Source organism: Dama dama, chromosome 22, assembly GCF_033118175.1.
Source record: "Dama dama isolate Ldn47 chromosome 22, ASM3311817v1, whole genome shotgun sequence".
Lineage (NCBI taxonomy): Eukaryota > Metazoa > Chordata > Mammalia > Artiodactyla > Cervidae > Dama > Dama dama.
The window spans coordinates 35,655,848-35,683,454 of record NC_083702.1 but is presented as its reverse complement, the minus strand read 5'-3'; the positions used below and the strand labels follow the sequence as shown (position 1 = coordinate 35,683,454).

At 39.7% G+C, this 27,607-nt stretch overlaps 1 protein-coding gene across 2 annotated transcripts in view; it reads left to right on the top strand.

Annotated features, from left to right (window-relative positions):
• Positions 1-27,607, top strand: part of ITPR2 (inositol 1,4,5-trisphosphate receptor type 2) — a 556,807-nt gene that overhangs the window by 468,063 nt on the left and 61,137 nt on the right. For both annotated transcript variants that reach the window (XM_061125163.1, XM_061125162.1), the window contains 4 exons: positions 314-406; positions 12,175-12,305; positions 13,436-13,601; positions 26,803-26,963. In XM_061125163.1, the coding sequence (XP_060981146.1) occupies positions 314-406; positions 12,175-12,305; positions 13,436-13,601; positions 26,803-26,963 (551 nt within the window). The remainder of the gene's footprint in view (positions 1-313; positions 407-12,174; positions 12,306-13,435; positions 13,602-26,802; positions 26,964-27,607) is intronic.

Genomic DNA, 27,607 nt, shown 5'->3' with positions numbered 1-27,607 from the left:
TGCATTTGGCCATGGGAAACTTGTTATACAGGGTGGTTAGCGCCTACAGAATTATTAATACTTTATCTCAGCTACATTACAAAGATAGAAAAGGCTTTTAGTGGGTTGGCCCATGAACCTATTCTCTATTTATAAAATTGCTTCAGTAGGCAAAACTGTATTCAGAGTTCCACGCTAACTTAACCAAAAACTTGAGGAACGCAGCTCATTTGGAGTAATAGCGCCCTTTATGTATGTGCCTTTGTAATTGTCTGCTCATTTCTTGTCACTTGTATATTCATCTCTATACCATGTCTCTGTTGTGTGTTCTCAGGGAGCAATGCAGTTCCTACTATGACTTTAACTTCAATCCTGAGTACATGCGAAAAGGACAACTGCTCACCTACAATACCAGCTTCAAATACAGGTTTGTAAAAGGGCCTCCAGGACAGCATGAACTCAATGATTCTGAAGTTATGTTTAGTTGATTAAAGTTATTAGAGCTTGAGGCTTCCCTGATGGCTCAGTCGGTAAAGAATCCACCTGCAATGCAGGAGACCAGGGTTCAAACCCAGGGTCGGAAAGAGCCCCCTGGAGTTAGAAAATTGCTCTGAAAATTTCATGGTGAGTTGAAATAGAACGGAGGGTAAAAGAACCTAAAAGTTTCAAACTAGAGAAAGGATTCTCATATCCAACATTTTGTATTCTCACCCTGTTCTTTATATCATTTCTAATCATGAGAATTTTTCAGATTTACTCTGTGGTACATACTGCTAAAAATGCTGTTACTATATTGCAAAACCATACTGCACTAAGCAAGACCCTTCCCACTGTATAGCCTTTCACTAAGAGTGTATTACCTTTAACAGAAGAATCCATCCATTAACAAAGAATGGAAAAGCATGAGTTTAAAACTCAAAAGGCTTGGTTATAATTCCTCATCTGTTGCTTTCTAGATTTAGGTCTTGGATATGTTATGTAAATTTCCTAGACTTTGTTCAAATGGCTTGTCCTAAAAGAGAAGGAGGAAGGAAAGGAGGCAGGCAGGGAGAGAAGGAGGTGATAGATAGATAGATAGATAGATAGATAGATAGATAGGGCTTATGATATTTTCTTGCCTGCAAAGGGACAAATGTAACCATACATGCAAAAAATTTTTTAAACTACATTGTCTTCTTAGGATGTGGCAGGAATTTGGAAACTAGGGCATATGTGAAATTTAGTGAATTGTAGAAGGAATTAGTGATCTGTTTCCAAAAGTAGCAGAGATTTAGGAAGTGTTTAGATATTCCAAGAGTTCTATGTATATAAAAGGAATGGATTTAATCTCTGTGATATCTCCAAAAGGCAAAATTGGACTCGGAGTGAGGGAAGCAAGAGTTAAGCATGGCATAAGGATGGATTTCCTCACGTCCATCCAGAAGGACATTGTTTAGTCATAACAGTAGAGGATTTTTCCCCAAGTTGCTTCTTACCATATGATGTTGAACTATTGCTTGAAGTCCAACAAAAACGAACAATCCCTTCTACTGACTAAATGTTTCGTTCTCTATGACCTAAATGGCGAGTTAAACACATGCATATGTTCCATTGTGCTTCGAAGGTGGCTCAGTGGTAATGAATCCGCCTGCCAGTGCAGGAGATACGGAAGATGCAGGTTTGATCCCTGGGATGGGAAGATCCCCTGAAAGAGGGCAGGTCCCTGGGTAGGGAAGATCTCCTGGAGGAAAGCATGGCAACCTACTCCAGTATTCATGCCTGGAAAATCCCATGAACACAGAAGCCTGGCAGGCTATAGTCCATAGTCAGACACGGCTGAGCAAGCACGCGCGCATATGTTGCATTCCCATGTGCCAGCAGCTCTAGGCACTGTGAGCAGTGACCACTCAGACGTCTTTTCTCCCTGACCTCCTGGGTACCCAGGTCAGGCCTATAAACCACAAACCAGTCTTTCCTCTCTTTGTGTAGCTTTATTGTGTTCTGCAGTTTCTGAAATCCTGTTACATGCCTCCTCGGGCTTGTACACCTCCAGTTTCTTTATTCTTCCCTATGTATTATGGCCGTGACTCTTCATGTAACACTCCAAGGCAAGAGGTTGAATGGGAGGATCATTTTCAGGATAGTGCAGTTTGTAGTCACACCACACTCTTGACCCATATTTGACTGACTCTCAGTTAAAATGCCATTCTTCAGTGGTTCAGCCATCAAGCCATAAATGCCTATTCTGTAGTCACGTAATTGGGAGTTTGGGATTTCAAGTATAAAACCATGCATTTATATATTTCTGCCAACCCATAGCCCCAGGCTGTCCCAGTTTTTCCTGTGAATAGAGGAGGGGCATCTTGACCAGATGGTCTCTAGGCTTCAGGTCCTTTTCCGTGCTCACGTGCCGTGAGCTCATGGGGTCCTAATGAATCCTGATTCTGTTAAGCAGTATATTCATTTTCTCTCATGTCATTGTCAAGTCTGATAAGCTCTAGAACAGGGGTTAGCAAACTTGGCCCATGGGGAAATCTGAGAAAAAAACATGTCAAATGTCACTTGTTTCTGTACAGCTCTCGGGCAAAGAATGTTTGCAACTGAATTCATTGATTTTATTTATAATCCCAAATATTGTATGTATCTTTAGGATGGCATATAAATAAAATAAGAGGGAAAGTCAACTCAGCAAAAAGAGAATGAGTTGTTTTAAGGACAGTCTTAAAGTTTCATATTTAGTATGTAGCTGTTGTTAAACTTACTTACATTAAAGTTCTTTTTTTTTCCTTTAAAGAAAAAGATGCATTGGAGACTATATGTAACCTACAAGGCCTAAAATATTTGTCTTGTGGCTCTTAACAGAGTAAATTTTGCCAACCTCTAGAAGATTTTCATGAAAGGTGCTAGAAATGTCACATGGAGACAGTGCTAAGAACGGAGTCCTTGGCATGCAGTTGCTGAAAACATACTTTCAGATTGTTGTAGGCATGTTTTGTGCATTATTCACCCACAAAGAAATCTATCTTAAATAAACTACCATTTAGCCCATGTTCCTCTATCTTTTTAAAAAGAATATGACATGAGGCTCTTTCTTAATGCCTCCTTGCCAAAGCCTGGATACATAAAATCTGCCAGTATTCTCAATTTGAGGTTAGTCAAAACCCATACTGTCTTCTTTTGATCCTGACTCCTTCCCACACTATCCTTTTAATGACATCTCTTATCTGGGGGAATCAGCATTAATCTTATTTGTCATAGTTTGCAGAGTTCAGCATGCTATCAAATTCAGGTTTATAGATCTTTCTCTTCTCTTGCCATTATCCATGATTCAAAAAAATCACAGACAGCTATTTCAAAGATGTAGACTTAGTTTAAGTAGCTGGCAAAATTTAAATAGCTTTTGGGATCTTTTGGCCACCTTGAACATCAATTTATTGTCTTAAGTACTTGTTACTTCTTCAATTCAACATTCTTTCTCCTTGACAGAATATGAAAAAAAGTATGTTAAAAAATTTACTTTCCTGTTAGCAAAAGTATTTTAATAACATGATCTCAAGTAGAGTAACCCTATTCCTGCCTTGTTACTGTTGTTGTTCAGTCGCCAAGTCGTGTCCAACTCTTTGTGACCTCGTGGACTGCAGCATGCCACGCCTGTCTATCTCTCACCATTTCTCAGAATTTGCCCAAGTTCATGTCCACTGAATCAATGATGCCATCCAACCATCTCATCCTCTGTTGCCCTCTTCTCCTTCTGCCTTCAATCTTTCCCAGCATCAGGGTCTTTTCCAGTGATTGGGCTGTTTGCATCAGATAGCCTAACTATTGGAGCTTCAGCTTCAGCATCAATCCTTCCAATAAGTATTCAAGGTTAATTTCTTTTATGAAAAGGAAAAAAAATTATTTCCTTTTTTAAAAAACAAATATACTGTAACAGTGATTTGATTTTAAGAGGAAAACATTGGTTTGCCAGTAAACCAACAAAGAAACTAGTGTCCCTTCTGCCAGAGTCTGTAAAGGGGGCTGGCCCAGCATAGCAGCTGAGCATCAGTGGTACTTGTCCGCCACTCAGCATCCAGAAGCTCTAAGATGCAGTGTGAGAGCCATGGGACCCCGCTTTCCGAGAATGAGGTCCTCCAGGTCATACATGTGTGCACACATCCCAGGATGTGGCTGTCCAGGTCTGGGCAAGTCTGCGAATTTTAGGCTTTTTACAGTTCCCCAGGCCTTGTTGTAGGTGCTCAACCAGATATTCTGGTGTCATTGTTTCACATATTCTCACTAATTGTGATATTTTGACCTTAACATTTAACACAATGAAGTGTTTTTATAAATTAGAAATTAAGCCTAATCAGTACAGATCCTCAGTGATGACAATGATATATTAATAATTATGAAAACCTTGTGTATTCATTCATTTATTCATACAACAATATCTGTTGAGCCTCTGTTATGGGCCAACCATCATGGTGGGTATTCAGGACAGTGTTGAATAAAAGATAATCCTGGACATTATAGAATTTATAAAATAGTGAGGGAAGCAAAGTTGCAAAATATGGAACTATGATGTGGTGCTATGATAGGTAATCACAAGAGAGCCTGACTGCCAACTGTCAGAGAAGCCCTTCTGAGGAGGGATTATTTACCCTGAGATTTGGAGGATAAAAGGGGGCCAGTCAGGCCAAGAGGGAAAAAAAGCCATCTAGACACAGGGAACGGCATAAGTGAAGGCCTTGAGGCATGTTCAAGGATAGAAAAATGCTACTAACTATCCTTATATTATAGGTAGAAACACTGAAGGACAGAGCCATTCAGTAAGATCACAGCTAGTAAATCAATTTAGATCTCTGATTCAAGGCCTATGTTCCAACCTTCTGAATTTTACCTCCTAATTAAAGGATTAATCTCTACAAATGATATATTTCCTAGCCAAAATTTAGAGATTGTTGTAATTCTGCTTATCATATTGCCTTTCCCCCTAGAGTGCTTAGATAGATTTTCTTTATGCATATTGTCTTCTGAGGCAATTTCTTAAAAAATAAATCTTCTGTCTTGTGTGTTTATCAACTGGAGTTAATGCTCTCGCCTCTCCCCCTGGCCTGAGGATGCTTGGCAATGTCTGGAGACATTTCTGGTGGTCCTGACTCTGGGAAGAGTCCTACTGATTTAGAGGGTAGGGACCAGGGATGCTACTAAATATCCTGCAATGCACAAGTCAGTCCCCACAGCAAAGAATTATCCAGCCCCACATGCCAGTGCACAACCCATCTGCCAATGCAGAAGATGCAGGAGAAGCAGGAAGACCCTTCCTGGCTTAGGAAGACCCTCTAGAAGAGGATATGGCAACCCAATCCAGTATTCTTTCTTGCCTGGAAAATTCCATGGACAGAGGAGCCCGATGGCTCCAATCCATGGGGTCGCAAAGAGTTGGACACAACTGAACAGCGCACAAATGTCAATAGTGTTAAGACTGAGAAACCCTGTTCTGTCATAAAGCCTGTTTGGATGCTGGTTTGTATTATAGCTCTGAATGCACATGCATAGAAGATTTCCCACAATACCTCTATAACCTGTCAGTTTTACCTACTGCATTATACAGAGAACAGAACTTCCTTTTTTCCCGTGGACAAATGGGGACAGTTCTTCCAGGCGTAACACCCCAGGGACAGAGTCTCTGTTTTTTTAGGCTGGACCTGAGCTAGAAGTTGTGGGGAAAGCTGGGTATGATTTTGCAAAGGAAGCTCCCAGAATAGGGAGGAAAGAATCCTGCAGGGATTTCAGCACTGGAGGTGTGATAGAGAGGCTGGTGGGAGATAGAGTTGGTGACTATAGCTGTTCATCATTAGGGATCATACCTAAATGAGTATTAAAAGCTATAGGAAAGCCTGTATTAATCTCCTTTTCCTTCTGTACCCTTTTTACATTTGACATGGTAAGTGATGAAATCCATTTGATTGAAAATGGATTTGATCTTGCAGCCCTGGCCACCTTGAAATTTTGGCCACATGTGTTTAACTGCAAAAGTCGAATGAAAGCTAGAACCTGGGGTTTGTTGTGCAGTGTGTGTCACTTAGATTTAAAAATAACTTTGCTGTGTCTAAGACCAGGATGAAATTTTAATTTGCAAGCCCTAGTGTGCATTTGTGAAGGCTTTCGTTTGTCACCTAGTGGACAGCAGGTCCACATTACAAAAGACCCAGACACACACAGTAGCATGATAACAAGCCTCGTGGGGAGTGGGAGGCTGAGCTGCCAGCTCCTGAGGAAGCTCCACGAATGTGGGTAGGGTCATTGTCCCAGAGGCAGCAAATTCTCATGGCAGCTGGCAACCAACTGTGGTTGAATAAAGAAACAAAAAGCCTTTTATTTGCTGCAGACCTCCCTGACTTCCTGGACAAAAATATTCTGTTTTAAAAAAAAAAACAACTGATTTTCAAAAAAAGTAAGACTTTTTTGAGGCAAGAGCTGGATATGACTGAACATGTATACATGCATATTATATATATATAATATGTGTGTGGGGGTGTTAAAGCTGCTTCAGTAATGTCCAGTTCTGTGCAACCTATGGACTGTAGCCTGCCAGTCCCCTCTGTCCATGAAATTTTCCAGGCAAGAATACTGGAGTGGGTTGCCATGCTCTCCTCCAGGGAATCTTCCTGACCCAGGAAACAAACTCACATCTCCTGCAACTCCCGCATTGCAGGTGGATTCTTTACCCCTGAGCCACCAAGGAAGCCCTATATATGATATATATTGCAATTATTTTCTAAGTTCAAATCATTTGAATATACAGGAAAAAGAGGAAGTTAACAGATGTCCAACATCTATGAGTTATTCACATTGAATATATTCTGATATTTTACTGTAATAAAAAAGATCGATGAATAGCAGAAACCAGTGAGTCTTTATATTGCTCTACATTTTGTCTTCCTACTGGGTGTCCAGTGTTTTCCATTTTTTTTCCCTAATAGTTTTTTTAAATCAGCAATTCCATATTGAGTTGATTGTGATTAAAGTTCAAGGCCAGCACACAAGAAGTTCTCAGTTGTACTCATAGTTTCAAATATATCTCAATGGCAATCTGTTGCTTTCTAAGAAACCATAAAAAAGAAATAACTTAATTGTTACAGTAGAAAAATGGCATTAATAAATACTCTTATTCAAGCATGTCCAGTATTAAAAAAATTTATAGACTAACACCTCAGATCAGGGGAATTATTTCAGAGTCAATAGGATATATGTTTACTTCTTTTCTCATATGAAACATTCCTATTAGGAATTTTAAAAAATCCTTCCTAATACTACTAAACTGAAAATGAGGAAAATTTAACCTCATATTGTTCAAATACAGAATTTGTTGATTATATTAAAACTATAACTTTGCATGAGATTTGACAGCCATCTATCAATAAGAATGCTAATTATGATACCTAGAATTTATTACACCCTAAATACATGCCAAACAGTGTTCTAAGTTACTTACATAAATATGTATGTGTATGCTCAGTGGTGTCTGACTCTTTGTGACCACATACTTAGTTCTTTAAAATGTATCCACATGAAACTCTATTTCCATTAAGTTTTCCTTTTTACATGTAAACAACTATGTTCTCTCAGTTCTTTTAGAACCATTTCTGTTTTTCATCATTCCCCCTTTGCCATCATTAGTTTGATCATTGTTCTTATAACTGAAATCTTCTCCATATTACCATCTATTCTCTTTTTTTCTTATAAACACTTTTGGGTCCTAATTGAACCTTCTTTAGCATTTGCTTATCTGCCCCCACCCAAATTAATATCCTATTAATCTCTTTCCTTTCAGTACCAACTTTTTCTCTAAAAACAATTAATGTACACTCTCTTCTTCAATTTCTGAATCAACTGTCTTCTCTTCCACTATTTGCCATCTTCCTATCATTTCCTGATGACCTAATTGTTAAATCCAGTGACCTTTTCTTGTTTCTCATTGTCTTTGACCCTTATGTAATTTTGATGTTTTTTGTTACTCTCTTCATCTTTAAATTATTGTCTTCCTTAATTTTGTATCACAGTACACTTCTAGCTCTCTTGTCCTCTCTAGTCTTTTAAAATGCTTTCTCATTTTCATATCCCATAAACAAAAATCATCTGAGATTTTTTCCTTGTCTTCATCAAAACACAAGCATCCAATTCCTCCTTCCAAAGTTTCTGCTTCTGTGTTTAATGAGACCATCCTTTCCCAAGGATGACCACTGGCTGGAAGCTTCAGTCTGATGCTTAATCTTGCCATCTCCTTCCTATTGAGTCCCTCTAGTTTTCATTCTTTCATCCTTTCTATTCTCACAACCATTACTCTAATTCAGACTCATAGCACTTCATGCCTGAATTATTGCAGCTGCCTCCTAGGTGGTCTTCCTACTGCTAGTCATTCTCTCCTCTTCAGTTCACCCACTGTATCACTGCTAAGACCACTTGTCAGAAATCACTGCTTTGAATATTTTCTCCCCTACCCCAACTTAAGATCTCCACAGTCCTCCATTGCCTGCTAGCTACAATCCAAACTCCTTAGAGCTTTTCGGAGAGCTCCCAGTTTATCTCTAGCCATGTCTTACATTTCTACATACTGCTATTCATCTTTAAGCAATTTTTTTTAAACTCTGGGGCTCTCTGTCCATGCCTTGGGAAATGCCAATCTCCTGCTGCCTTACCCTATTGAATAGTCAAGGCAGACTCAGTATCTGCATTAATTAGAAGGGCTTCCCTCTCATTATCCTTATTATTAAAAGTTCTCTTTCTGTGTTGATCTCTTTGCGCCACTCTTATGGCTTTTATCATGTGTTAATTTGTCTGGTTATTTAAGTTCATGTTTTATCTCATACTATTTTCCCAACTAGACGGTAAATCACCTTCCTTCTGTATAAAACTCTCCAGTGCCCCCTCATAGCTTTCTGGATAAAGTTTAAACTCTTTACCTGGGTGTTTGATTCTCGCAATGATCTGTCCCCTACCTGCTTCTCTTCTTACAGCTCCATATTCATCTGTATACCCCAAAGGCCCAGCCATTCCAGGCCTACTATTTTGGGGGGTCGGGGGGGGGTGGGCTGCACTAGCAGCATGTTTTTTGTTTTTTTGTTTGCAACATGTTAATCTTCGTTCTAATCAGGAATCGAAACCACATCCCTTGCACTGACAGTATGGAGTCTTAACCACTGAACCTCTAGGGAAGCCCCAAAGCCCAGCCATCCCAATCCATGTGTCATTCCACAAACACTCCAGATACTTTCATGCCTGTTTGCCTTTGCTCATCCCATTTTATCTGCCTGGTATGTCTTCACTCATCTTATTGGCCAAGGATGCCCCTCTTTCAGTAGTCAACCCAGGTGCCACCTTCTTTAGGATGCTGTCCCTGACACCCCAGCCCATGAGATGCATATCTATCCTGCTTCCTTGGTACCCATGCATTGCCTTTGTTCATATGCTGACCTGTGTTTCCTAGAGGACCATGAGTTTCCTGGGGGTTGCAACACTTTCATCTTCTCACCTGTGTTTTCAGTACCTAGCCCAGGGGCTCTTGATGAAGTGAAATGAGGCAGGCTTGGCATGGGGAAAGCCTGCTGGTTATGTAGGTAAGTCTCCACCAGGTGGCATTTACTTAGGTGAATTCACCGTGACTCCGGGCCTGGCTCTCAGCCTGAAGGCCTGGGAACTTGGCTTAACAAATCGTGAATAGATCCATCTCATAAAGGTAGAAACTTGTTATCCACACTCACAGAGGCTGCTCTGTGAAACCAGCACGCCTAAGCACTAGTTATGGAGTGAGTGGACTGGACGTTTGCTGGCACTGACTCTGACCTGGGGACTCTGCCTTTGTTTGCATGTCACACAGGAAGCCAGTTCTCCTCCTGTGCTGGCGGCCAATCTATTTTACTTCACAATGGCTAATCACGTGAGTTGTGTGTGGATTGTACTAGCTCGCCTCCTAAAGAACAAACAACCTCACTTCTCAATTATTGGGGAGAAGTGGGCGCACTTTCCTGTAGCTTCTGTGAGTTGATTAACCCACACGTAAAAAGTCTTTAGTAAACACCGGTGTCATATGATCAGGCAGTTGCTGATTAGATAAATAAATGCCACTAGATAGAAGATTATTTGAAAGTCTAACCATGGCAAAGTAGCATAAGACATACTGCACGTGATGTCATCGCTAGAAAACCGTATTTCTCTTAAAAGTTTCCTTTACCTCTTTTGCATGTTTCTATTTTCTTCACATGCTTCTTGCCATCAGCACCGCAAGGCACTGGGACCTAACCAAGCACTTTGCAGACTGAGCTTTCTCTCTGTCTTCTCTGCCTTGCTTGTCTCTTCTGCTGTTCTGACTGCTGTCACCACAAGCTTCCCCTCCTCCCCATCTATTCTGTCTCCAAAAGCAGTTTCATTTCTTCTACTTTCTGAGTCAGAATATGCCTTGATGCTCACCTCTGAGGTACCTGGGCTCTGCCAGTATCTTCGATGCCGCGTTTAGTGCTTGCCCATCTCTGACTTCCGCCCTTCTCTCAAGGTGTATGTTCTGCTTTTTTAATTTTTATTTTTTTATATTTTTTTGCTGTTCAAAGCAAATTTATTTATTGTTCCTAATCAACACTATTAATAAATCCAGGATTCTGTGTTTTATGGATTTTTCTTAACCACTGGATAGATCAGAATTAGAATAAATGGTGAACAATGGTATATGAAAACATTTGATTTTCAAGGGAGTCATATTTTTCCATCAGTTACACTTCAGAATATTTTACTATGTATTTTTCCCCTAGTCTTTCTGATTTTTAATTTCACTGTTTTGTAACTGGTTAAAAAAAACAAACTGGTATTCCACTATGGAGAACAGTATGGAGGTTCCTTGAAAAACTAGGAATAAAATTATCATATGACCCAGCAATCCTGCTACTGGGCATATACCCTGAGGCGTATGTTTTAGAAAGAACTCTGAATAAAGGGAAAATACCAGATCCCCCATCCATGTGATGTTAAAGTCAGCTTACAGGAAGAAAACCAGCCTTTTCATAACAAAGTACCAAATAAACTATTAATAATGGATCATGTACACAAAATTAGAAGCATTCTTTTCCCTTTGGTAGTGGTGATTTTTACACTCACACCATATCATGCAGACTGGCTACGTAATTCCAAAATTCAGCACCACTATGATTCTTTAATCTAACAAGAAAAATACATTCCTTCTCAATTTAGGATATCTTGATTCTAATTTCTGACTTGGTGTGAACTTTTTATTATTTTAAGTGACTGAGAGATTACTACCAATTTTGGTGATTTTATCTTTTAAAAAAAACTACTAAGACTAGAAATTTTTCTGTCACATAGTAATTTTTTTCCTCTATTTGTCCCTACATATTTTCACATCTGGAGGAGGACTTGTCAACCCACTCCCATATTCATACCTGAAGAATCCCATGGACAGAGGAGCCTGGTGGGCTATGGTCTCCATAGAGTCACAAAGAGTCAGACATGTCTGAAGTGACTTAGCATGCACATGTTCACATAAACACATTCACATAAAATAAATTATTCACATTAAATAAATTGTTCACATAAATGCATTGTAGCACCGTGCTAGTCATTCAGAAAGTGCAGTCACTTACCAAAGAAATGAAATAATATCTGCCCTCAACTTGTAAGCACTTACTATGGGTATGCCAATCTCTGTGCAAAGTCTTTTACATACTTTAAATAAAATCCTTAAACAACCCTCCAAAGGCTTTACTCCTTAAACAGATTTCCCCATTTTACAGATGAGTACACTGAGTTTAATAACTTACCCAAGTCCCAGTTCTAGAACAGAGTAGAATTTGAAGCTGGACTCGCCTAGCTTCCTTGTACACATTCTTTCCCCTGTAGGGCTTTTCCTTCCAGGGTGAGTTGATTGTGTTTTCAGAAGGTTTTATAGAACTCCCCCCACACCACGACGATGCACAATGAATAGTAACTTTCCTATATTTCATCCTTTTCATTCTGTCATTTTCCCCTGATGGAAGAAAAAGTGATTTGGGGATATTATACATGTGGTCTATGTCAGTCCTGGGATGCCACATAGAAAATGTGCTATTAATATGACTTCAAAAAAGTGTGTCCTGGCACAGTTATGAAGAAATAGATCTTTAGATGCCGAAAAGAGTGTTTGAAAACCGTGAGTTTGCTGTACAGTTTGACTTTGTGTTTTTACAGCTGATGAGGAATATGAAGATGGGATTGAAAGGACGTGTGACACTCTTCTCATGTGCATTGTGACTGTCCTGAACCAGGGCCTCAGGAATGGCGGAGGCGTGGGTGACGTGCTAAGAAGACCATCAAAAGATGTAAGCTGGAGAAAAATAGTTTTTCACGGAGCACACAATCATTTTTTTTTTAACCTTTCTTAACAGCATTTACAACCCAGTTTTTGTTTATAGGCTACTCCATTTTATGTTGTATGCTATAAAAATATAATGGTAGCTATTGAAAGCAACCCATTGTATAATAGAATTCCATAGAAATAGCAAATGTCCTAAAAATCTATATATGTTAGTAGGTCATGACATCTTACCAACTTTGAACTGTATATTGTATGACAGCAACAAAATCATGACTTCTGACTTTATGGAGGAGTTTGATGGTTACATAAATAACAGAAACCAGCCTGTCTCTTGTCTCTCAGTTTTCACAGGGGTGGAGATTTACTCTTTGCCTCCAAATAGGGACAACCTCCATTATTTGTCCACAAGGAATATTCGATCTGAACGGATTCTAACAGGATTTCGTGTATTAAAATGGCAAGGCTGAAAAACTTCTCGTTGGGGCAGCATCTCAAGTTCCCCTACTGGGAGCTTGAACAAGTTCAGTCCTCTAACTGGCCAGCCATCTCACATTGTCCATCCATCTCATGTTTCTTCATCTATGAAATACCTAAACTATCTGATCTCTAATGTGCATTTTAATAACATTTATCAAGTAGAAATAGGCTTGAATTGAATGTACTTGAACCTATAAGGCCTAGAGCAAAATCTCCTTCAGAAATGGACAGACCGTTAGATGATACTCAAATCTCCAGTCTCTCTGACCTTTGGAAATGGCATTTGTTTACCTTCTGGGTAGCTCCTGGGATAGGAGCACACTGCACCAAAATACATTTAGCATAATTACATGTCAAGTGGTTTTTAATACGTGATAAATCCCTCCTTTGGAGAAGAAAAGTACAAGTGCATGGAAGGAGTCTGGGGACAGACTGGAAAGTTTTCCTCACAACGCTTATAAAGTAAATGAAGATAGAAAGTGGGTCTTATTTTTTCCAACTTGGAATACTATTTATAGTCATTGAGCAAACAATTATTGAATATATACTTTCTGCTAGACAATATGCTAAATCAACATGCCTTGAAAATATGAGTTTGTATACATATACATGATAGAGGGGTTTTTTTTTTAATGTTTTTAAAATGTTTTATTTCAGGAACCCTTATTTGCTGCCCGTGTGGTATATGACCTTCTTTTTTATTTCATTGTCATCATTATTGTTCTGAACTTGATTTTTGGGGTTATCATCGATACTTTTGCTGATCTCAGAAGTGAAAAACAGAAAAAAGAAGAAATCCTAAAGACCACCTGCTTCATCTGTGGTAAGTGTTCTCAAGATACTAAAATAAGAGGGAAAGAAACTGCCCAGTAGAAAGGAGGAGATGGAAGGATTTTTTGTTTGTCATGCCTTGGGAAAAATTATTTCAAAATGAAAGCTGGACAAAATTCAGATTATGTAACTGAGTATTGGACCGGGATACTCTGCTTCCAGAAATAGAAGAATTACATCCCAAAGCTCTCTTGTCATTATTTCTGCCATTTGTATGATTCTCTAACTATAGCATGTGTTGCAAAATGCCAGAAGGTTCCACCAACTGGCAAACAGATTTTTCATCACAATAACATATTGATTAAACAAAAGAATGATTTTTATTTTATTTTGGTAGATTATGAATCCACAGATGAGTTTTCCAGCAGCTTGAACTTCTTACTCACTGGCAGCACTTTGTCTTCGATTCTGAGTTGTCCTTTCTCCCAGTTTCTGTCTGTCTCTCCCCATCTCTCACACCCTGTCCTTTTCTTCTTCCTCTCTCAGACCCACCCAACCTTCCTTTTGTCCTCATTATTTCCTTTGGCTCCACCCTCTGCTTCATAGACCTCAGCCCTTTCTGGCTTTAGTTGTCCCTGTAGCTGGCTTAGTCACCCTGGGATCCGTTCCCCTCCTTTGCTTTTATAGAAGCTAAAACATGGATGCAGTTTTGCTTTCTTATTTTTTTTTGCCTGCCGCACCATGTGACATGCGGAATATTATTCCCCAACCAAGGATTGAATCCATGCCCCCTGCAGTGGAAACACAGTCTTAACCACTGGACTACCAGAGAAGTCCCCCTTTCCCCTCCTTGAATAATCACCAACTCCTGGCGATACTCAACGTCTATTTTTCCATATTGAGCTGAAGTCACAAAATACGCATAAGGGCTTCAGCGTTTATTAAAGAGTATATAACATTTATTCTGTATGACTTAAACTGCACCCTCAATAATCCCCTTCCTCCCTCAGTTCACCTTTTCTCACCTCTTTTCCCTGAATGGCTCTTCCAAGCCTTTCCAACATCACTCCAACAGGTGGAAGTGTGCCGGATGTTAACCTGTAATAATGAGCTGTCTTCCAAGGAAACAAACACAAATTCAACATGCCCTTCTCCAGGGTGTCCTCAATCTATTGTGAAATATTGAAGGAAAAAAAATACCATTGCTGTCTAATGCATTAAGGGAAATGATAGAGAAGTTTAAAGGTTGTTAACGTTCCACTGGGCTGTAGTAAAGGGCAGATGAGAAAGTCAGGAAAGGTTTCCTGGAAGAGATGGTGATGGAGCTAGTGGTAAAAGATGGAAGGGAGAGGGCCATATAAAAGCGGGCAGAAGCAGAGTGGCATGGAGAAGTGGCAGAAGCATAAGGAAAGTGGCAGAAGCACAAGGAAAGGCATGGAGAGGAGAACAGACGAAAAGAATCTTCATTTCCTATAAACAGTTTGATGTTGCTAAAGTGAAAGTTTCAAAGCAGGGTATGCCAGCAAAAGAGACCAGCCGCCAGGCCATGTGTGACCTCTTATATTAAAAAGTTTGGACTTTATATTATGGTTTTATGGAAGATGGTGAATCATTACAGAATTTTAAGTAGAAGATACAGGGTTTAATTATTATTTTTAATCACTGAGGCAGCTATGGGAAGTTGTTCATCGGGGAACAATATTGGAGGCAGAGGAACCAGGTAGAAGTTTATTGCCATTGTCCATAAGAGGTAAAGAAACCTTGATCCAGGACAGGTAGTGATGGCACTATTCAGGGTAATGGACAGAGTTAAATATTAGAGAGGTAGAATCTGCCCACCAATGCAGGAGATGCAAGAGACGCAAGTTCAGTCCTTGGGTCAGGAAGATGTCCTGGAGTAGAAAATGGCAATCCACTCCAGTATTCTTGCCTGGAAAATCCCATGGACAGAGGAGCCTGGTGGGCTACAGTCCATGGGGTCGCAAAGAGTAGAACATGATTGAGCATGCATAAGCACACACAATCCTTAAATCTCAGTGGTTTGTAATGGATATGAAAGAATGTGAGTGCCTGGGTGGATGGTAGTACCAAAAGTTGAGTTTGGGAATGGAAGAGGAAAAACAATTTTAGGTAGGCTTAGGTTGAATTTGGCTTTGAAAGTACTGAAAATGAGGTGTGTTCTAAGTTGGACCATAAAGAAGGCTAAGCACTGAAGAATTGATTCTTTCAAACTGTGATGTTGGAGAGGACTCTTGAGAGTCCCTTGGACTGCAAGGAGATTAAACCAGTCAATCCTAAAGGAAATCAACCCTGAATATCCACTGGAAGGACTAATGCTGAAGCTCCAATACTTTGGCCACCTCACCTGATGGGAAGAGCCGACTCATTAGAAAAGACCTTAATGCTGGGAAAGATTGAAGGCAGGAGAAGAAGGGAGAAGCGGATGACAGAGGATGAGATGGTTGGATGCTGTCACCAACTCCAGGGACATGAGTTTGAGCAAGCCCCGGGAGATGGGGAAGGACAAGGAAGCCCGGCATGCTGCAGTCCATGGGGTCGCAAAAAGTTGGACATGACTGAGCAACTGAACAACAACTGAATACCCCAGTGGGATACACCCAGCACAGAGGTGAACATATATGTCTGAGCCTCAGAGAAGGAGACAGTACTGGGGAGTCCTCAGCCTGAATGGGATAGAAAAAGCTGGAGTGTGGAGGAAGGCTTCCAAGTAAGAGGAGAAGACAATGGGGTTCAAGTGGAAAACAGCGGCATTGAAAAGCTGAAAGAGAAAAGGGATCACATACACACAAGAACTATCCAGGATGAATGGTGTGAGGACAACCAGGCACAGAGGGCATATGAAAGTGAAAGGAGAAAGTAGCCTTGGGGAGAATATAGCCGTGGGAAGACTATAATAGATTGTCAACTGTGCCCAAGCAGAGAAGGCCAGCAACATGAATTGAAACATAGCCTTTGAATTTCTTGTTTAGGAGGTTTTGGAGTCTTAGGAGTTTCCATGTGGATAAGGACAGGGACCAGATTGCACAGTGCTGGGGAGGGACTTGCTGGAAGGAAATGACACAAAAAAGAAGAGTCTTCTCTTTATATGTCTAGATTAGATGGAGGAATGCAAGATTGACATGGCATTGGGAAGAAGTCGTACAACAATTGGGGCATTTGAGAAGAGAGTTGTTATATATTAACAGAATGGTGAGCCTCAAAGAGGAAGAAAGATAACTGCCTTTGAAGAGTATCCTGTGTCTCGTTGTCTTGCCTTTATCCTGCTTCCTCAAAGCCTTTTTCTTCACAATCATGATGACTGTTGTGTCAGAACCCTGCTTCCAAAACATGGGCTCTTTGGAAAAATCTGTCAGTAGAATGTGAACCTCATCCTAAGGCATGATCCTGTCTCCCCTATTCTAACAAAAAAGCATGAACAGCAAAATAAGTGCATCACTTCACCCCCATTCCTGCTCCTCTGAGCTTTCCCTTCAATATCAAAATTCTCTCTGGCTTTTCAAAGTTATCAAAAAGCTTGTAACCTATAAATTCCTTAAAATATCACATTAAGCTTCTGCCCCAAATTGAAGTGTTTGTCTCAAACCTCATCATGAATTTCCTGCTGACCTTTTCTTCTAGTTCAGGTTGCACATTCCCTGGGTCCATCACAAGGTCTCAGACTCTCTCCCAGCCCATGATTTTATCATTGACTCCTTGTGTCTCCCCGCTGCTGTCCTCTTGAACACTGCTCTGTGCAGTTTATTGCCAAATATGTAGCCAAGGCTCCAGCCTCTCTCCAAGCTTTCATCCTTTGTTTTCCATGGTTGATTGACATTTTAAAAGGTATGACTTCCTGGCAGCCAATTTCACCGTGTCTGCGAACCAGTACATCATGCCTCTCCATCTTCTTCCTCTAACCCAGCAGCTTATCCTGACTTCCATATTGAAATTAATCACAGCCTACTGGGCTGGCAACTTCTCCATCATTCTAAGCATCTCCTTTTTCCTCTTCCAGATGTACTACTTAACCACGTGCTAATGAATCTGTTTTCACAATCTCACTCACTTCCTTCCACATATTCCCACAGCCACACCTTGGTTTTTCAGGCTTACCCTGGCTCATACCCCCAAATGACCTATTCAGTGCTGCCAGACAAAATTTTCCACTTTGAGCTCATCATTTCCTTATTCAAAAGGCCATCAATGGCACTGTACAGACTATAACTCAAAAACTCTGATTTTCCTGGCATGTAGGATGCCCCACAATTGGGCCTCTTCTTTTTTTGCCTGTCTTTCCTTCCACTGTTCTCCCATTTATAGCTCAAAGTCTGGTTCAAGTGTGTTACTCATCTTTAACTCTTTCTTTCCACGTGTTCTCAGTTATGGTGTTTCTGTTTAGAATGCCCAAACTCCTAGGCTGTTGAACAACCGCCCTCTCTCTGAGACCCAGATCTAAAATTGTTATTGCATGAGTTCAGCTTTCTCTGGTCTTACTAATCAGAAGCAAACACATTTACTCCTAAAGTATTCAATCACAATTAGCTCTAGGGTACTATACACATTTTCCATTGTCTTATCTCCTCTGTTGGATACTAGGCATTGCCATATTATAGAAAGTAAATGAGCTTTACAGTCAAACAGATGTGGGTCTATACTGGTTTCCCATCCTGGCTTTGTGATCTTAGCCAAGTCTTCTTTCACCTTGAAAGTGAAGAGTATGCTGCCATGTTTTGGGGTTGTGGTGGCTATAAATGAAATCTTGTATATTAAAATCCCTAGCTCAGTGCTTAACTGAAAGTAAGCTCTCAGTACATGATAACTTCTCTTCTTTAGGAGATCAACATCTACATCTTATCCATTTTTATGCTTCCAATTATTGGGTTGGCTAAAAAGTTCATTCGAGTTTTTCTGTAAGATGGAATGGAAAAACTCAAACGAACTTTTTGGCCAACTCAGTATGTATTGGGGATTATTCATAAATATTTGCTTAATGAATGACTATCCGCTTAGTCACCTCCAAATTAACATTGTCTCTATACTTATGTGGCTTATTGCTTATAAAGGAAAATAAAGCAAGTAAGTCCTAAATTACTATATACTGCAGACAAAAAGCTTAATTGCACTAATTCCAAGTTATTCCAAATTTTGTTACATGTAGGGTATAGTTTCTGTGTCATACACATATCCACAGGGATATATAGTGTGAGATATCAAAAAGTACTGGCTTCCCTGACTCAAAAGGTAAAGAATCCGCCTGCAGTGTGGGAGAGCCAGGCTCAGTCCCTGGATTGGGAGGATCCCCTGGAGAAAGGAACTGGCAACCCACTCCAGTATTCTTGCCTAGAGAATTCCATGGACAGAGGAGCCTGGCAGGCTACAGTCCATGGGGTCACAAAGAGTCGGACACAACTGAGCAGCTAACACACCCACACATCAAGAAGTATTAGATCAGTGTAGTGTATTTTTCAGAAACTTCACATTTATTCAAATATTTGAGAGGCCATTTAGGTAAGTTAACCTAAGAGCAAATTTAAATAGTATTTTTTTATATTGGAACAAATGTTTTGTAAAGTAGAACAAATTTAGTGTGAACATTTAAAATAGAAACTTATCTTAAATATTGCAAAGTGTTTCCAAGTTCTTATAGCTGCTAATCCCTGTGACCTCGGTAACTTAAGGGTTCTTTATCCTCTGCCCTCAAAAGGCAGAAGTATGCATGAAGTGTTGTGATCATGTATATCTAGATACACATTCATTCCTGGAATTGCTTATTACATATAAGATCTAATATATACCACTGAAAGTGAAAGTGGCTCAATCAGGTCCGACTCTTTGTGACCCCATGAGTTATACAGTCCATGGCATCCTCCAGGCCAGAATACTGGGGTGGGCAGCCGTTCCCTTCTCCAGGGGATCGTCCCAACCGAGGAATCAAACCAGGATCTCCTGCATTTCAGGCAGATTCTTTACCAACTGAGCTATCAGGGAAGCCCAAATATATACCATATATATTATAATAATATATCTTCAAGAATGATTTAAACATATGGGATATTTGGGGGTTGTATAAAATAGTTGTGTTTAATCTAGAAATGGTTCTTGGAACAGTCTGGTGTTAAATTGTGATCCAAAGGGGAATATGGTATCAAATAACAGAAAAGGGATTCTCCACAGTAGGAACTGGCTCTAGGAATATTCCAAGGATACTCATAGTGGCGTTTGCAGAAGAGATAGGTGCTGTGACAGGCAATGAGAGCAGATGGGACTTCTGAGCCTTGAAGACATGACCAGATGCATCAGTTATGATTCAGAAAACGATTGCTAGGGGTCCAGAAGGCGGTCATGATGGGGTGGTGATGAGCACAAGACAGCTGAAGCAGTAAGCATGGAAACCGTTGGCTCTGTTGTCCACATTAACTATTAATTTTGAATGACTAGAGGCTGAATTGCAACAGAATAACAAAATGGAGAAAGGTCAGAATTCCTATCATAAGGAGGGTCAGATTCCTGGAATGAAAGATCTTTCTAGATGCTTTCATAGGAAATAAAGGCTATTTTGTGAGGAAGGCATCTGTGTTCTTCTCTTGGTATGTTAGTTCCTTCTCTATACCTTATGCGTGATTTTATTCTCTAATTCTCTATACTTATGCATGAAAGTCATTCATTCACCTATTTGTTCAATACTTATATCCACAGTGTAGTAGGATCTTGCAGTGAACAAAACCAGACAAAAAGCACTGTCATCGTGGAGCTTATTTTCTCACATACATAGAATGTCAAATGATGACAAGGACTAGGAGAAAAATAGAACAAAGAGGGATAGGAATGCCTGGCTGCTGAGTGGATATGTACCCTTACCTTAGTCATACTGGGTGGGAAACACAGCATAAGTGTAGTCTTCTTATTTTTTCCAGAAAAATTTGTATTGGGCACACAGAACTCTTCTTACCCATCCTTTCTTTCTCCTTTATGAATCTCATCCAGTGCTCTGGCTTTCATTTATCATTTTCATTTTCATTTTTATTTTATTTTCATTTTATCATTTCATTTCATTTTCATTTTCATTTTCATTTATGTCATTTATCCTTGAACTAGTAGAGTTACATCTTGAATGCTTTTTTGGAGTTCCCAGCTTCCCACCTAGCATCCCAACATTCATTTTTCTATAGGCATCTGAAACGGAACACATCCCAAATCAAACATATCCTCCCTTTAAAATCTCTTCCTTCTGTTTTTTCCCTCTTGATTTGTTGATATTACCTTAAACTCACTCATCCAAGTCAGAAAATTCAGAGTCATTCTTCATTCCTACTAAATCTATACCTCTAATTGGACATCAAGCCCTCTTCAGTTTTCATTTGTGAATCCTCTTCAATCTCTTATTCGTATATTCAACTATTCTCTCAACTTTAGTTGAATGTCAGCTGTTTTCCAATTACTATGCCAGGTGCTGGTAATACAAAAAAATAAATCAGGCAATAAAGTAGTAGAGCCTAAGGAATCAATAGAAACAGACAAGTTTTTGCAGAAAGACACTGAAAGGATCAACCAAGGGAGCCAGAGTGGTGCCAGTGATTGAGCTGGCTCTTGGAGAAGGAACTCCTGTCAAGTGGGAAAGAGACTAGATAGAGGCCTAGGGCTTTCAAAGGATTTGGTGTGTTTGGAGAATAGTGAGAAAGTCAGGGTGACCACGGGACATGTGCAGAGCGGATAGTTAGTACCTGAGTCTGAAGGCAGCATCAAGTTCCTTGGTGGACAGGGACTTCATTAACAGAAGAGATGAAGGGCTAGAGACATACATCTTTGATGAGTTGAGTTTGACATGCCTGTAAAGTTAGTCAGGAGGCAGCTGGAAATAAAATCTAAAGTTAAGAAGAAAGGTCGGTACTGGGAATAAAGATTGAGAAATCATCAGCATGATGCTGGTTGAAACCACACGAATGGACTATAATGCTTAGAGAGTAAGATCTAATGATGATGAAAGACAACCAGTTTCCCTCCATTACATGCCTCTTCCTGTGCCCTGGTCCCCTGGACTCCCACCCTCTCCTCTTCTCTCATAGTCTTCCTCTAAATCCTGCTACCAGAAATTACTTAAAACACAGCGCCCAGTATGCTAGGCTCCACTCAGAAGCCTTCAGAATAAAGTGCAGACTCCTTAGCTTTGCGTGTAAAAGTTTTCAGGGTTTGTGCCAAATGTACCATTTCACCTTCATTTCCGAGTGTTCCCTCCCGACCACACCAGAAGAACTGACAGTTCCCCAAACAGGGCGTTTGCTTTCATCTCTAGTTCTGCTGTGCTGTTTCCTCTGCCCAGAGGCAAAAGAATATAGATTTGGAGTCAGGAATATTTTTATTTAAATACCGGCTGACTTTTCCACTAAGTAGAGTTATTAACGTGAGCAATCAATGAAAGGTCAGATTGATTATTGTTGTTATTATAGCATATTTAAACATCTTTATGGTTCTCAGCATAAATAGGTGCTCAGTAAAAATTAAGTACCCTTTCTTACTGGTCATCTCTTCTTCACTTGCCACGGTCATGTTTCATAGGTCAGACGTTTAAAACTTTATGCCTCATTGAAACCTTTTAAAATGTATCTGGTCAGAACTCGTTTTGCCCTCCTTTATGTTTCCTTGATAGTTTATACCACTTAGAATACAATACAATTTGTCTGTTTCCTTTACCCTATTATGGATTGATTGATTGTAGACATTATCTTTTTATCTTTATAGTTCTATGTACCTTGCAACAGGTACATAGGTAGGTAATTGTTTGAATTGGATTCTAGGAGAAAGCTACTTAAAAGTTTTCTCCATTTTTCTGTAATGGTTCTGTTGAGATATAATTTACATACCTTATGATAGACTCATTTAAAGTATACATTTTCAGTGGGTTTAGTATGTTCAGAGTTGTGTATGTAGCATCATAATTTTATTTTTTTAATTAATTTATTTATTACTTTACAATATTGTGGTGGTTTTTGCCATACATTGACATGAATCAGCCACGAGTGTACATGTGTCATCATAATTTTAGAACATCTTCATTGCCCTCTAAAGAAACCTCCTACCCTTTGGCCATCACTGTTCCCTTCCTTCCCATCAAACTGACCATCCTCAGCCCTAGGCCACCAGTGATCTACTTTCTGTCGCTATAGATTTGCCTGTCCTAAGCATTTCGTATAAATGAAATCGTATCATATGTGGTCATCTGTGACTTGCTTCTTTCACTTAATATGTTTTCAAGGTTCATATTAGCATGCATCCGTACTTTCTTATTGCAGAAAAATATCCATTGTACGGATATACCATACTTTGTTTATCTTTTTATCAGTTGATGAACATTTGGGTTTCTACTTTTTAGCTATTGTGAATAATGCTGCTACAGACACTCATGTATATGCTTTTGTGTGGACATACATTTTTTTCTGTTGTGAATATACCTAAGAGTGGAATTGCTGGTAACATGGTAACTCTGTGTTCAACTTTTGAGAAACTGCTAAACTATTTTTGAAGTGTAGGGGGGTTCCAATTTATCCATGTCATCAATACTGCTATTATCTGTTTTTGATTACATGCATCCTAGTGAAACAGTCTAGGATTATATGAATCCTAGTGACGTATTCCTTTTTTTTCCTTAAAATAATGAGCATTTATTGAAAGAATACATGAACAATTTAAGATAACAAATGCAGTAAGCAAAAGAGCCATCATGAAGAGCCAGATGCTTTAATTTAGCAAGACCTGAAGCCCCACCATACACTATTACCCAACTTTTTTCTCAGCGTCCCCCTTTCTCTCTTTTCTAGGGCCATTCTAATTCCCTCTTTCTACCTGCGGCTCTGCCTCCTGATTTCTGCCAGTTTACAACTTCTACTCCTTCATTGCCTTCTGCTTATATTCTACTCTTTCCTGCATCTCTTCAGTTCTGTTTTGTTCTTAGTGACATACTCTTAATTCACTCAATTAATATTTTATTCAGCGCCGACTATGTGCCAGGCAATGTTCTAAACTACAGGGACCATTACTGAAGAAAAGAGACACATATATCTGCCCATGGACATGCAGTAAATAATCAACAGAATAAGCTCATATCTAAGTTCCCAGATAAAATGTTATGCCTTTCTTTTGTGCTAATTAGCAGGTTGGATTTTTCTGCACAACAATTTTTACCTATATATCTGAGACTTGTGGTCCAGTTAAATTGAACACCTTTGATATGGCTATTTTCAGTCTGTTCGGAGATGAAAAACACTGTAAGACAAAGGAAAGAGTGATCAAAAGTGTCAGTAGAAAGGGAGGGACAGACTGAATAAAGCAATCAAATGAAGCCACATTGAGAAAGTGAGGTTTGAGAAGAACTAGAAGGTAAGTGAGTTAGTCCCAGAGATATCAGAGAGAAGAGAGCTGTAGGGAGAGGAAACAGTCAGTTCAAAGGCCCTGAGGCAGGGATCTGGGTGCCAGGAAGGGCAGAGAAGCCCTTGGTGGCTGGATGAGAGTTAGCAAGAGAGAGGAGGTGGGAGATAATATTAGAAAGGCTGGAGGGCCACATCATGTAGGGCTTAGCAAGCTGCTATTGCATGGGATATATTTAAGCCCAACAATTATTCATTGTTTTTTCAATCTTTGGGCTTAACTGGGAATCCTGTATTTTCCCTGGCAACCTTACTCATGGGCCATTGTAAGAATGTTGACCTTTTTTCTGAGGAGGTGAGGAACCACTGCAGGGTTTAAAACAGAGGGGAGACACCGTCCTACTCAGGTTTTTAAAGGGTCACTCTGGCTGCTGTGTTGAGAATAGGCCTTAGAGAGGAAACATGGAAGCAAGGAGGCCTGGGGGTTATTTGGGTAAACCAGATGAGTGACAGTAATGGCTCAAACCAGAGTGGTAGCCTTGGAGGTGGTGAGAGGCGATCAGATTCTGGGTATATGTTGAAGATACAGCCAAAATAATTTCTTTTTAAAAATTTTTTAATTGGTAGAAAACTGCTTTACAATTTTGTGTTGGTTTCTGCCGTTCAACAATGTGAATCAGCCATAAATTATATATATATATATATATATATATATATATATATATCCCTTTCAACCCTCCTCTCCTTTCACCCCACCCTCTAGGTCATCACAGGGCTCCAGGTTGGGCTCTCTATGTTATTTAGTAATTTCCCACTATCTATTTTATATATAATAGTGTATATATGGGCTTCCCTGGTGGCTCAGATGGTGAAGAATCTGCCCACAATTCAGAAGACCTGGGTTCAATCCCTGGGTCAGGAATGGCAACCCACTCCAGTTTTCTTGCTTGGAGAATTCCATGGTGAGCTATAGTCCATGGGGTCACAAAAAATCAGACAAGACGGAGCGACTAACACACACACACACACACACACAGTGTATATATGTCAGAGCTACTTTCTCAATTATTAGAGAAATGCAAATCAAAACTACAACGAGGTATCACTTCATACCAGTCAAAATGGCCATCACCAGAAAATCTACAAACAATAATTGCCAGAGAGGATGTGGAGAAAAGGGAACCCTCCTGCACTGTTAGTGGGAATGTAAACTGATACAGCCATTTTGGAAAACAGTATGGGGATTCCTTAAAAAACTAGGAACAAATCTAACATATGACCCAACAATCCCACTCATGGGTGTATACCGTGAGAAAACCACAATTCTAAAAGATACTTGTACCCCAGTGTTCATTGCAGCAATATTTACGATAATCAGGACATGGAAGCAACCTAGATGTCCATCAACAGGAGAAGGGATAAGAAAGTTGTGGTACATGTATACAATGGAATATTATTCAGCCATAAAAAGGAATGGATTTGAGTCAGTTGTAGTGAGGTGGATGAACCTAGAGCCTCTTATAGAGTGAAGTTAAGCCAGAAAGAGAAAAACAAGTATTGTATAGTTAAAGTATATATATGGAATCTAGAAAAAATGGTATTCACGAACCTGGTAGAGAACAGATTTGTGGGCCCAGCAGACGAAGGTGAGGGTGGGGTGAATTGTAAAAGTACCAAATGAATTTCAACATGAATTGGATGTGACATTGAGACAGAGGATTCAAGGATGACTCTAGACTTTTGGCTTGAAAACTGAAAGACTGGAGTTGCCATGGAATGAAAAGAGGACGTGGGTGGAGCTCATTTGGGGGAGAGGATTGGATTTTTATTTGAAGCATGCTAAGCTGACGATAGGTCAAGTAAGACGAGGCATGACCATCAGCCAGCTAAATTTTATGGTATTTCCCGTAAAAATATCCAATAATGTAATTTAAAAGGTCACACCTTCATTGGGGAACAGACTTTTGTTGATTTGTGTACTTTGTATCTTATTGTTTAAAGGGTCTTCTTCATGCCTAAAGGGCCAAATGACTTTAAAAAAAATATGTTTAGGAAAAAAGTAGCCAGTGTTGGAATTCAATTTCCAGATTTCTTTTCCAGTGTCCGAACTGCAAAACCAGACTGAATCCCAATATCCCATTTTACTTGGCAGCCTAATTCATTTTTCCATAGACGTTTTTCTTCATCTCCATTCATTTCCTTTCATCTACCCTTCAACCTTTGAGAGAAAAGCATCTTACTACCCAGATCCTCTCCTCAGTGTCCTTCCAGAAGCTAAAAAAATGTGCCCTGGAAATTGATCAGACCTTCCCCTCCCCAAAATGCCTGGAACACAGTAGTCTAAGGGTGGGACAAGCCTGTGAATCCTTATTGCATTCAGAACACAGATCTCAGTGGACATTCTTTTGCCCTTCACTGATTACAAGTGGTTTTGAAGAGAGATGACTGTTAGCTGCCTTTTTTTTTCTTTTTACCCAAGTTCCTGGATAAAACGGCATTTTTTTTTCTGCCCTGATTATTAGCAAGCGTGCTTTTTCTTGCACAATCATTTTGACTTCTTTTCCTTAGACTTGCAGTCCAGTTTATTATAATTTGACAATTTTTACTTGGTTACGTTTTAAATTGTCTGCAAATTTTACATCCATAATAGGATGTAAAGTAGGACTGCACTTCTCCCAGGATCCACAGGGGAAAATGTTAGTTGGGAAGAAATGAAAGACTATGACATTTTTTCTGGAGGTCTTGTGTACTGCGTTGTTTTTAATCATAACATTTTAAATTGTCATGCTCTTTTAGAAAATGTTTCTTCACAATAATGATTATGTTTTTATGCCAAAAGTGAGCGCTGATTAAATGACACATTAGACACATTGTCTCTCCTGGTTTTTTTTGCAGGACTCGAGAGGGACAAGTTTGATAATAAAACAGTTTCTTTTGAGGAACACATCAAGTCAGAACACAATATGTGGCATTATTTGTACTTCCTAGTCCTGGTGAAGGTGAAAGACCCAACGGAATATACTGGACCTGAGAGTTACGTGGCTCAAATGATTGTGGTGAGTGAGGAGAGGGTTTGGATCTATGACTGGACTGCATTCTGTATGCTTCCAATTCCCTGCCCTACCTTCCTCCCAGAATGCAAAGGTTCTAGCAGTCAGTTTGTTAGATTTTAAATAGGACTGTCAGTCACTGAAGAACCCCTGTCCTGGCTAAATCACTGGTTTTTAGTGGACGTCTTGATTATACAAACCAAATCTAAGCCTCAGGGGTACAGATGGTATTTCCTGGAGAATTCTCTGTGCAGTGCATTCAGTCCTTTCTGTCATCTTCTGACCTCATGCTTTCTGTCATCATTAATGTCTCAGTTCCCCAAATCTGGAACTTTCACATTGGCACATGATTCATACTTTAAGAAATGCCTTGAATTTCAGAAATCAAGCATTTAAGCAGTTAAAGAGTGTTTGGGGAGGGGATAATGTTCAGCCCCAGTGGGAGAGCATTGACTTTTTGTCAGCACACATTTTGGAGAGATTGACCAGTATTGGTGATGGATTTGCCCTGATTCTGCTGTCTGCAGTTGCTAATGACTTCCTCGTGATCAGTAGCATTGCGCAGAGAGTATGGTGGTTGTCCATGATTCAGAGTTTCTTCTGTTTCATAGAAAATTAAAATGAACTGGCTTAAAGAGAAGTCAGAGTCG